The 12,231-nt window shown below is 45.3% G+C and overlaps 1 protein-coding gene across 2 annotated transcripts in view; it reads left to right on the plus strand.

Moving 5' to 3' along the window:
• SEC16A (SEC16 homolog A, endoplasmic reticulum export factor) overlaps positions 1–12,142 on the plus strand; it is a 39,543-nt gene extending 27,401 nt beyond the window's left edge. The window contains exons 21-32 of one of the 2 annotated variants that reach the window (XM_088147214.1): positions 29–105; positions 683–730; positions 1,033–1,194; positions 2,999–3,076; positions 3,771–3,827; positions 4,228–4,330; positions 5,522–5,659; positions 6,830–6,924; positions 7,341–7,415; positions 7,987–8,046; positions 10,226–10,288; positions 10,675–12,142. In XM_088147214.1, coding sequence (XP_088003340.1) covers positions 29–105; positions 683–730; positions 1,033–1,194; positions 2,999–3,076; positions 3,771–3,827; positions 4,228–4,330; positions 5,522–5,659; positions 6,830–6,924; positions 7,341–7,415; positions 7,987–8,046; positions 10,226–10,288; positions 10,675–10,743 — 1,025 coding nt within the window. In that variant the 3' untranslated portion in view covers positions 10,744–12,142. The remainder of the gene's footprint in view (positions 1–28; positions 106–682; positions 731–1,032; positions 1,195–2,998; positions 3,077–3,770; positions 3,828–4,227; positions 4,331–5,521; positions 5,660–6,829; positions 6,925–7,340; positions 7,416–7,986; positions 8,047–10,225; positions 10,289–10,674) is intronic. The other variant, XM_088147215.1, reaches the window with a different exon arrangement.
• Positions 12,143–12,231: the final 89 nt, after the last annotated feature.

Raw genomic sequence — 12,231 nt, forward strand, 5'->3', positions numbered from 1 at the left:
CTCTTTCTCTCTCTCTGCATGTCCACAGTGGTGGCTGAACCTCCTGTTTGGAAGGCGATTCCAAAGTCCGGAGAGGAGGACTTCTATGGGAAGATGGCGAACATGGTATTGGCCAGTTTCTTTCTCTCTTTTTAAGCGTATTAGTGACCTTCGTTTTGCGGCCACGTTGTGCCGGAGGTCTAGTGGGAAGTTTCCAAGCCTGCCCTGCGTGCTGTGGCTTAGCTTGGGCACCCTGGTTCTGGAATGCAGAAATTCTGAAGAGGTTCTAGAATTCTCTTTCTGTGAGCACTTCGGAAGGAGGCTCTTGGTCAGCTGCACCTTGCCTGAAAAGCTATTGCAATGTTGGTGATGGCCTTGGACTACCTCTGAGGCATGTGCACCACAGGCAGAGCCTCAGGCTGAAGGCAAGTGGGTCTGGTGAATCAGGATCCGGGTTTCCTGAGCATGAAGAATGACCTTGATCCTTGTCTCCCTTCAATCTGGAGGTCAGAGACCAGGAGCAGAATAGTCTGGTGAGTAAAGAGGATTCCGTGTATGAGTTCCTGGATTGCACTTTCTTTTTTTTCCCTTGCAACATGACAAATCCGTCACTGGGATTGGAGCCAATGGGAACTCTGCTGGCCACGACTCTTCAGAAGTAGTCTCTGCTCCTTGTTCATGTGCCGGCTTTGTTTCTATCCAGGGCCCAGGCCGACGATCCAGATCGACCTCTCAGTCTTCGGCCCACATGGTATGCCCTGAAGCTGATTTGCTGCCACTAAATCTTTTGTCCACTTCTGTGTCTTTTCATCACCACTTCTCATCTCCTTTGCTTATTAGCACTCCTTCCTTCCTTCCTTCCTTCCTTCCTTCCTTCCTTCCTTCCTTCCTTCCTTCCTTCCTTCCTTCCTTCCTTCCTTCCTTCCTTCCTTCCTTCCCTCCCTCCCTCCCTCCCTCCCTCCCTCCCTCCCTCCCTCCCTCCCTCCCTCTTGGCATCAGTTGAAGATGTCACTTCCTAAAGTCAAAACTTAACTCAATTGCATGTAATCACAGGGCCTGGGGCAGCGGTCTCGGACCACCTCGGAGTCTTCTGTGCATTCCGTTGGCTGGGAGAGGCGAAATTCTGCCACCCAGCAGCCTTCTCCGCCCCCACCCTCAATCCCAGAAGGGAAGAAAACCCCAAAAGAAGCCAAGAAGGATCTGGCACCTCGAAAAGTGAGTCATAAACGTGAAGGCTCAGCAGAAATACCTCTGCTCTTACTGGAGAGAGTTCTCTGTTCCCAGCTCTGCGCAAATGCCTCGGTTGAACTTGCCTGATGCCTCCATCTTTCTTCCCCCCACAAGCTTAACTCTTCCTCCTTCAAACTTAAAGTCGGAAATTGCTCTGGAATCCCCAATGGGAAAAAACACATTGTATTAAAGGAGAATATTATTGCAGACTGTTCACACTGCACGCACTATAGAAAGGTACCAAACCGGCCTGGGTAGCCACCTCCTTTCCCCTTTTGGCTGGCATCTCCTTCCCAGCTGTGGGCTTCCCAGTCTCAGCTGCCTCGTTGGGTCAAGATTGTTTCCAAAGTGCTGCTCCTCACACGGGCTTCACTAAAAATAACCCTTGTTAGCTGTCCCTTCTGATGCACACTGGTTACTTTTGGCCACCTGCAATTCAAACTACCTCTGTGTGTCTCCTCTTCCCCGCCCCCACCGCCCAAAAAACATTTTAGGAATCCACTCCCTTCCTTACCACTAGCTGGAGTCCCAAATGTATGTATCCTGCTTTTCTTCCAGGAGCTTAAGGCAGTGCACCTAACACTCCTTCAGTTTTTCCCTCTACAACAGTCCTATGAGGGAGGTGAGACGAAGATGGAGTGACTGGTCCTTAGTCAATGCCTGAGGGTGGATTTGAACCTGGACCTCCCTGGTCCTAGTCCAACTCCTTAACTACATCATACTGGCTCTCAGCAAGTTGCACTAAGCCATATTATAGGCTGTTTCATTTTGTCTTGCTGTATGGTGTGGACTTAGCCGTTTGATATGTACAGTGGTGGGAGAAAGTTCCACCTTGGACTTCAGAAGTATCTGCAGTCCTTCACTGCTGTGACTTACACTGCTTAGAGCTTCTCTGTTAATAGATTTTTTAAAAAATCTGGTTAAACTTTACCCAAACCAGTGTACAGTGTCATGTCTTTATTGAACTTGTTTTTTTCACTGCTTAGTGTGTTCTCTATCCAGAATTAATAGGACTCAGAGGAAGCTCCATTATAGGTCACAGTACTGCAGGTTTATGGATAGTTCTGAAACATTTACCAGCTTTCTATCACCACCGTAAACAAGTAAATGTTTATTTATTTACTGTTCAGCAAAGATGGCTAAGCATGATTCATGAACCCATCCTCTCATTCACTTGCCAACTAAGATTTGCTTCATGCCTCATTAGTAGTTCCACGTTTGACCCAAAGCACAGAGACTAGTATGGCTGAGGGCCATTGACTCTTGAAGCAGATTAACGTGGTGGATTGTGGCCAGGCTTGCTCTTCGTGGCCACCAAGGGCTCGCTTCTGGAGAACCCTGCCATGCTGAAACTCTCTTGCGCAATCATGGGGATATAGCCTTTCTTGTCCTTTAGATCAGGGATTGGCAACCTTTTCAGTAAAGGGCCAGATCCTGCCCCTCCTTTGCCTCCGTGGGCATGGCTGGCAGGTCTGCAACCCAAAGAACAAAGATGCTGCTAATAGGTCGTCTCCCAGGATGTCGCCCCAGGAGTTCAGCTGAGGCTCAGGCTTGGCAATCTTCCAACCACCTGCCCATTCTTAGCTCATGGGCCATACCAAACAGGTGGTACCAGATTTGTCCCATGGGACATAGTTTGCCAACCCCTGCTCTAGAGTATAAGATTCGTGCTGTCTTTCCTGTGGATAAAGCATTGTAAGCACCGCATGAATGAAACACTTTGACTGTTTCTACATTTGCACCAACCAGATATGGGAAGAAATAAGTGAAGTTAATTATTTGTTTTCAGGGCGGTGGTACCTGGTTTGGGTGGCTGATGGGGAAAAGCAAAAACGAAGCTCATCTTCCTGATGATAAGAACAAGTCGGTAAGACAACTGTCCTTCAGCCCCCACTAGTATACCTGGGCATTATTTTCTTCCTTTTAATATTCAATCCAGGATTTGTTCATAAAATCTTGTAGCATTTGACCTTGGGACCTTTAAAAACAAGACACATTTTTATTTTTACAAACTTTTTATTTCAAATGGCACCAATTCCAACCTCAGACAAAACCTTTCAGGATTGGCAAAGAACAGTCAACCAATTTATATGGAGTAGGAAAAAAGTCTAACCAGATTTAAGCCAGAATTGCTCCCTTATATACTACACATTACACAGCAAGGAAAATTTAGACATTGCAATATGGTTTCTAGGAAAAAGGTTATGAGAGCAATAAAAATAATAGATGAAAGGACTTAAATAGGTACAGCAGTAATCTTCAGTGTAAAGTATATCTAAGTTGGGGTCAGAGGTTGGAGAAACAAATGGAAGGGAATTTTGAGAATTGTGTCAGTAGAAAGTTTTCCATAATGTTTTTACTTCTGCTTAGTAGTTTATTTCTGTTTTATTCTACTATCTAATGTAGATTTTTTTCTTTTATATTTCATTATTCTAACAATAAAAATATCTTTAAATAGAAAAAACACATAACAAATTTAGCTAGCTGGATGTGGCTTGTCTTCAAAGCAGTGGGGGGCTTAACTTGCCTGTGGTGTCTTTCATTCTCTTGCCAATCTGCAGATCGTTTGGGATGAAAAGAAACAGCGGTGGGTCAACTTAGATGAACCTGAAGAGGAGGTAAGTGTTGTGTCAGCTTCAGAGAGGAATATCAGCATTCAAGCTGTTGGGCCATCATGGATCACCGAAGAGAAGAGCATAGTGCTCATCATTCTCCAAGTCCCTTTTTGCTCTTGCTCCCCCCGCCCCAGCATTGTCAAAGAGTGGGGAAGCAGCTGCATCTCTAGGAATGGTCTTCTACCTTCTTTGGTATTCTAGCTGTTTGCTTTTTCCATTCCTTTGTCTCTGAGGTTCTCTCTGCAGAACTGCCCATTCCTGAGAGGCTGTTGCGAAAGCCGCCTCGTGGGTTGTTGCAGTCCAGCACCAAACATAAACAAGGCCCAACAGAGAACTGTGTTAGGAAAGGGAAAGTGTCAGTCAAGAGATTTGGACTTCAAGGGCTGTTTTTTTCCCCTTTTAGAGCAAACCCCCTCCACCTCCTCCCACAGGATTTCCTCAGGCTGTTCCCTCTGGACTAATAGGACCACCCAACGCCTCCGTCAACATGTTCTCCAGGAGAGCAGGTACCTACACAGTTGGGAAACTTATCTTGAACCTTAGAGATGGTGGGAGCCAATGGTTGCCTGTGAATTACCTTACAATCAGTGGGTCCGTCATCTGTCCAGCTTCACAATCCCTTCATTGACTGACAGTGGCTTGTTCAGGTTGCAGGCAGAGAGGGAAGATAGGTGTTGGTTTGAGAACATCTCGAGAAGTTTCAGGAGTTGATGTGTTATGTCAGGCGTTCTTTGGAATAAATCAATACATGCAGCACAACCTCACCATTTGCTTTCTAGTCATTAGATCGTAGCAGGGCGCCATTTGCAGAATGACCATAATATGTTCAGCTTTGTGTATGTGTCCATTAGCCCCCAAAGGTCGGGAACCCCTGTGCTGTGTGTGTAAGGGAAAACAAAATGGATGTATGATGTAGTTCTGTGGAATTGTGGGTCAGTGGGAGAAAGTGGGACTCTGGCAGGAGGTCTTCCTGAGCCTCGAGCACATGCCCATGGCTCCAGATTAGCTTTGTGGGTCTGACAATAAGGTCTATCTCACCTTTGCTTTGGTGCCCTCCAGGTGTGTTGGAATATAAGTTCCTTCTGGGAGGGTTCCTCATGACTTGTGGGGGCGGGGTCACAATCAGCATATGTGGCATTGCTGCATATTTTGGCTTCGAGATCCAGGATTGCATTTCACCTCTTTTCCAGGGGGAAAAAAAGTGAAATGCAATCCTGGATCTCGAAGCCAAAATATGCAGCAATGCCACATATGCTGATTGTGACCCCGCCCCCACAAGTCATGAGGAACCCTCCCAGAAGGAACTTATATTCGGAAAAGAGGTTCTAGGGCAGTGATTCCTATCCTTGACCGTTTCCAGGTATGTGGACTTCACATCCCAGAATTCTACAGCCAGCACAGCTGTTAATGAGAATTCTGGGAGTTGAAGTCCACACACATGGAAATAGCCAAGGAGGGGAAGCAGAACCGTGTTCTAGAGCCACCCAGTGCAAAACGTTGTCTTAATTAGCCTGTTTTGTTAGTGAGAAGCTGTTTTTCTGGCTCTGCCTGAGAGCTTTGTGACCTGGTCTGGCCCAGCAGCAGGTGACGGGGCCCTTGCCGTCCTGACTGCAAGCAACTGGGAAGCTGTGCCCTTGTTCCTCCTCTGCTTCTCAGTCTCTGGAATAAGCCTTTTTCCCCTCCTTGCCTCTTCGCAGCGGGAAGTAAAGCTCGCTACGTGGACATCCTGAACACAAGCAAAGCCAAGTCCCCCGTTGCTGCTCCGGCTCCTGCCGACCTTTTTGCTCCCTTGGCCCCGATGCCCATCCCCGGAAACTTGTTTGTACCCAACTCAGGTGAGTATTAAAGGCAGGTGAGAAGGTGGCAGGCAAGAGCCGCGCTGCCTCCCTTCCTTCCTGGCTGTTGCTTCTTCTGCTTCCCTTTCTAAGAAGGGGGGGGGAGCTTTTGGTTGATATTAGTTGCACAGCCATTGTGCGGAAAAGATAAGATTGAAATTTAATGAATTGGCACAGGTTTTAGATAAACTGCCTCTTACTGAATAGCTTAGATACATATTATAAATATTCTGTTTAGATTATTTGTGAAAACAGTGGCTCTTTTTGAATTCTCAATTTTCTGAACACTTGGTGTAATGCTTAAACAACATGGCCATTTTTTCTTGCTGAAGAAAAATATGTTTCAAAGGATTCTGACCAGCGATAGTTGTGTAGTAACCACCAGTAAAAGCAAAGAGCAGCTCTTGGTGAGTGTAAGCCAAAAGGCTATTCTTGAGAGATACACAATTCTGGGTTTTTCCCAGCCTATTTCTCTCCAGCTCTGTGAGCAGTCTGCCTTTTAGACTTCTTAGACATCAATTTGTTTAAAAAATATTGCAACTTTTAAAAGAGAAATATACAAAAACGAAATTTAAAAACAGCTATATCCAACAAGTTAATTTGTTATGAAATTGTAACCAACAAAAAGAAAGAATTAAGATATTAAACAGAAAAGAACCCTAAAATTAACATATTAAATTCATAAAAATCACCTAAATGTATCACATATTCATTTAATCATGTCATAACAATGAACCAAATTGTGTGTAAAAATTGCCTATTCTTATAAAATAATATGAAATCTATGCCAAAAAGAACATAGTGTGTCAGATTTTGATTAGTAGAAAAATGCCTTTTGAAAATGGATTACAACATTTCTTGAACCCAATCTTTGATATCCAGGGTAATAATACATTTCCAGTCTTTCTGTATAATTCTGTTCTGTATGTCTGAAATAACCAATAGTCCTCAAAACCAATCAGATTCCACAATTTTGGAATACAATTCAAAATAACAGGAACATCTTTAACTTGAAAACACTAGTTTCCCCTAAGCCAGCTGGAGGCCGCCATGGTGGAGGTTGCCCTCTTCAGCCTTGGCGACTTCTCCATTGAAATGCTATGCAGATGCCCATAACAGAAGGGATGGAGAGCGTGTTCTTTTTGTGAAACCTGTGCCCTCTTCATACAGTTCCTGAAGAGCAGACGCTGCCGGAGGGCGGAGTTGCACAAGATCAGGCGGCACCAGGGAACAACGCCATCCCTGAGTCGGCCAGAGAAGTTCCAGTAAGTTGGAGTTGCAAATGCTCTTGCCTTTTAGAGACTGTGGCCCCAGAGCCTTTGAATGCAGCAGCTGGCTGAAAAGGCCCCACTCACTCTCTTAGAAGTCCCAGTGGCTAAGAATTTGGGTGGCGGATGAGAATGAAAGAGTGTTGCCGGCGGGCAGTGGGTTGAACAGCAAAGAGAACGGCAAAAAGGGGTGAAGGGTATGTGAGTAAAAAGGAATATATAAGTGTTAATTATTGCACTGATTCCTCTCTTACCTCTCCCCTTGATGGAGACCTTTAACAAAAACTTGGGTATTTTGGATTTTATAAAATGCTTGTGCTTGTGCTAATTGATAATTGAAACTGGATTCCCTTGGGTCTTCACTGCATTTCCACGGCTCAGGCTGTTTATGGCTTCCTTCTTTTGTCTTTCAGTATTTAAATTCTACCGCATTTCCACCTGGCACCGAGCTTCCTGCGTCTAATCCGGGGGACGCCCAGTCTGGAGAGGTAGGCGTGCCTTGTCAGGTTAGCTACTCATAGCCTGTGGGGCACGTGCCAGATCATTCTAGGCCCAACTTTGCAGCAGAGAATAGCAGGTAACAAGCTCAGGGGCTAATTGTGGTTGGAAGCAGGAAGAGTGGAACCTGAAGGAGGTAACTGGACAATAATGGGAAGTCACCAGGTTTGGCCTCGCAATTTGTATCTGGGAAATCTTAACCAAAGATACGTTTGCCTCTTCTGAGGAAGTCTGTCGTGCCCAGTAACTTTCATTCCTCTGCTTAACATTTTTTTGTGCATGAGTTTGACTTATGTTAAATGCCACGAAAATGCTAGACTGTTACAAATCCAACCCAAGGCCTTGACTGGTTGCATCTGAGATGTTGATAACCCAGAAAGTGCCTTAAAAAAAACAACAGCTAACTTGCATTTAGCGATTCGTATCATTTAACCTTTGGCCCTGGGACCCTTCCCTCCTCCCCCTTTGATATGAACAAGCATAGCAGAGAGTTGCAGGCAGCGACTTGCATGGTGACTTTGATTCCTTTTTTGTGTGTTGTGTGTCTTTGCTGTTTTGTAGCTTTCGCGCTCTAGTTCAATGAGTTCATTATCCCGTGAAGTCAGCCAGCATTTAAATCAGGTACCTTGGGCTGGCCGTCCTCCTCTTCAATTTTCCTGCTCCTTTTCCCACTCTCCCATCATATCTTGTTCTAATTCTGCCTCCATGCATCTTCTCCAACTTGCATTTCATCAAACTAACCTGTCACCATAAAGATGAAGCCTTCTGGCCCTCAAAGCAGGTCCTCAGGGAAACTGAGTAGACTCACATAGCCATCCCTGCCTCTTTTTGAGTCACTCCTCCTTGGCTGGGGAAACACGATTGTTTTTCCACAGTGCAGGGTTCTTAGTCCCTGGCCAAAAAAAGGCTTCGGGCAGGGATTTTGTTCAGCCAGTCTGGAACTAGATAGCAACTAAAAAACAGTAGAGGTTGAAGAAACAAAATGCTTAATCAGGATGTGGTTCGGTGTAAACGAAGCCGTTGCCTTTATGCGTTATGTGAACCAGGCCATTGGATTAAACCAGAATATGGCTCATTGGCTTTGGATAGCATGACTCTGGTTTAAGTGTGCTGTGTGTGAGCCCGTGAGCACATTTTACTACTTTAAATGCCACAGGACGAGGTGAGAAATTGGTCTTAGGAGCCACAGGAGGTAGGGCCAATGACCCTGTGACATCTCTGGAGGGATCTGGGTTGAAATGTTCACTTTTTTGATTAGGGAGGTGTGAAATAGGTGCCTTGAAGCTTTTATCTCACTCCTTAAACCTCACTCCAAGAAAAAGAAAGGTTCTGCCCCTACCCACTCAGGGAGGGGGCTGTAGAGGTTCCCCACCCGGAGGCTACCCCACTCCACCATAATTAGAGAAGGGCAAGTCTTTAAATGTTAGGCCTGTGAGAATCCAAAATAGCATAATAACTATTAATTCTCCTAAAATATGAACTTGCTTCTTTGGGCCAGAATGGGTGCCCTTTCAGAGGCTGTGCGCCTGCAGCGTTTCTGGAGGGCTGTTTTTTTGGCACAGCGAGTCTGGCACTGCTGTGATGCCATGGAAGTGTGCGGGGCTGGAATTTATGGGGCTGCTTTGGAGGGAATTGGATTTGCGGGGTGTTTTAGACGTGTGAAGCCTACTGTGTCATTTTTTAATCTGAGTGTTGGCAAGAAACAGCACCTCTGTCAGCAGGGAGATGGGGGAGGTTGCAGAAAAGGGCTCCAGGGGCCACTTGTGCCTTACAAATTACCCACTCTGTTTAAAATTATGTTTTGTTCAAAATACTCAAGACAAGTATTTTATAGTGAAAGCATAAGATAAATACAACACAAAAGTTCACAACTGTTCTATTGTTTGAATGAATAAAACCACCAGAATGGAAAAAGTTGCAAATAATGTGGTTTCAACAGCATAAAAGGCCCAATAGCAGAGCCCAAATTTTTGTTGGAAAATGCTCGGTGAAAACTTTGTGCTCCCCTTTGAAATCTGTATAAAAAGTAATGTTTTGCTGAATGTAGATCATGCCTTTTCCAAAGGATAAGTTATTCTGCTTTGCAACATTCTTCTCCTCCTTCACCTAGACGCATACTCAGACAGAGATAGACCTGGTTGGGGAACACCCTTGATGCTGTGAGAAAATGACCAGCATTTTAAGACGGCTGTTCCAGCAGGCGTTCAGAGGCCAGTCAGAAGTGCTCGGCCTCAGCTTGATTTATGGGATTTATGAATCTAAATGGACGGAAGCTCTCTGAAGCCCTCCAAGCAGGTCCCTTCTGGAGCCTTGGACTACCTAGAATCACAGGCCTCTCTCCTAGGTCCTGTCAGAAGGAACCAAGTGCTTCATCTTTGTACACATCCATCTTTGGGGCTCCCTTGGAAGCAATGAGGGGGGATACACCCCACATGGCCCTCCAGGCAGCCTCGTGGCTTGCTCCCCCAACCAGTGGGGCGTTCTTCAAGCATTTGGCACAGCTAACCGTTTTGCTGCTCCTCTTGCATGTCTACAGTGACGCTCCCCCTCTGTCCCAAATGAGCCTTTTCAGGTTCGTGCATGTGCCTTTGTTCTGTGACAGCCTGCACTGCTGCTCTGGTGGTAACATGGAAGCTTCCCTGAGAGTTGGGGGCAGGTGGGTTGTCCTTTCTGTTTTGGCATTTGTGTGTAATACTCTGCTGCAGTATTGTGGAAGCCCTGTCTGTCAAGCATACAAGGCAAGCCAGTCTGACTTTCTAGCATCTCAAGTAATGGAAAACTGTCTCCTTGCTTTGTTTAGGCATCTTCTGGAGATCCCCCGACTGGCACTGTCCAGTTCTACAATCCTTCTCAGTTTGCACAGGTACAGCATTCTTCCTCCTATCAACAAGGCCCCTCAAATGGGAGTGCCGCAAAACTGGCTTTGCATAGACACCCCCGCCCCACCCCCGCAATGCTTTGCATAATGAGCAAGGATGTGCTCCAACTTGTATTAAATCCTTTGGGTGGCTTTGGAGGCAAAAAAATCTTGCTTCAGCCATGGACTTGCTGGGAATATTCTTGCCTCTGAGCTTTGAGAATTGGAATTTGGTTCGGAACAGAATTTGGATTACCTTTGCTTTGTGTTAAATGTAACCTAAAGGAAGCATTTCTGTATATTTCAGACAATAGAAGTTGTGTTTGCAGGGTTTTTTGTTTCAGGCTGTGCAATTAGGAAATTGATGGAAAAATGTCTTCTTGTCTTTTCAGTCTGCTGCAGTTCCAGCTAGCTCACGACTTGGCAGAATTGGGCAGAGAAAATACCCCACCTTAAAATAGCATCCATTCAGTCTCTCAACTGGGCCATTGCACATGGATTCCCAAAAGATGCCATGGGGTACCAGTGCCCTTTCTCAAATTGAGAATCAATTTGGGTGGCTTCTCCGTGGAAACTGGGTGACGTTGATTACCAAATGCTCCTGGTTACCTAAAAGCTGGCTGGAGTGGTCAAACTTCAGAGGGAGTGATCAACCTACAGGAATGCAGTTGTGGCTGTCTGAAATAGGAGACAAACCGAAGGCCAGGGGGCTGTCTTTTCCCCCTTGGCTTTACTAAAATCCAGCTACTCCATCTATGATGGACTTCTCCCGTGTCACCTTTTAACATTACAGTTTGTGGCCTTACAGGGATTGGGGCATAGTTTTTATGCATATAAACCACTACTTGGGTTTATTGCTTATCTGGCACATTAAAAGAATTGGCGGGGATTTTCTTCTCCTATCGACCTTCCCTCACCCCCAACCTTTGGGGAGGGAATTGTAGCTGATCCAAATAAGCAGACAGATGTATAATGAATGGGGGAAAGGAAAAACAAAACTGTGACCTGTAATCTAAGTTTTAATTGGAAGTGGATTTTCTTTAGTGTGTATGTAATTTGCGTCTTAGGCTCCTTGTAAAGCGAACTGTAGAGTCAAAGCAGAAGCTCTTTGTACAGCATTTCGCATTGTTCTCTTTCTGATAATTCCTCTTGAAGTGCAATATGGCTCCTTTCTGAAACTCAGATCCCTCAGATAATACCATAACAGCTCAAAAGGGCTTAGTGTTTTATTTTTTAAGCGTAGTGTGGAAGTTTTCATTCTTCCGTCTCAGACTTCCTCCATTACCAATTGGCTGAGCTCATAATTAGCTGACTATCACTTCTTTACTAACTGAATTAGCAAGCCTCTCCAACGGAGATGTGAAATAGGCTTAGGTGGAGTTGCAGGAAATCCCCAAAACTATCCAAAGGTTTTGCTAACATTTGTAACAAGCCTGAACAGTGACAGGAGGGAACTAAATGTTGGTGCAGTGGTTGATAAAGCCAGTTCACAAGATCAGTACGAGTTCAAGGAATGCAGAGGGTATTTTTTTTAACATGGATGCTCCACTCTCCGTGGCTTAATTCTCTATATCTGGGTTCTGGAGAACCTTAAACACATTTCCAAGGATTGTTGTAGGTGAAGAGTTGTAAAAGAGGCAGAACTTGTCTCAACAGCTGGTGGCCTCTCATCCAGTCGTCCTGAATGTCTGGTTTGTCCCTTTAGACCTCTGGCTCTCCCGAGTTTCTCCACGTCAACCGCCGCCGAGCATTTTTCACTTCCAGGTTTCCTCCACCCAGAGAGCCGCTCTCTGTCCTAAATGTTAGAATTGACACTGTACATTCTTAAATAAAATATTTTGCGCTCTGGAGCACTTTTCACACGTTACTTGGCTTGTGTTTATTGGGGTCCCCAGCTTTATGCAGAAGCCGTTCTGAGGGTCTGCAGGTTCCTGGTGCCTCAAACCATC

This window comes from Python bivittatus, unplaced genomic scaffold (genome assembly GCF_059951505.1).
Source record: "Python bivittatus isolate LINGU-HERP-01145 unplaced genomic scaffold, Pbiv_v1 ctg000160_np1212, whole genome shotgun sequence".
NCBI lineage: Eukaryota > Metazoa > Chordata > Lepidosauria > Squamata > Pythonidae > Python > Python bivittatus.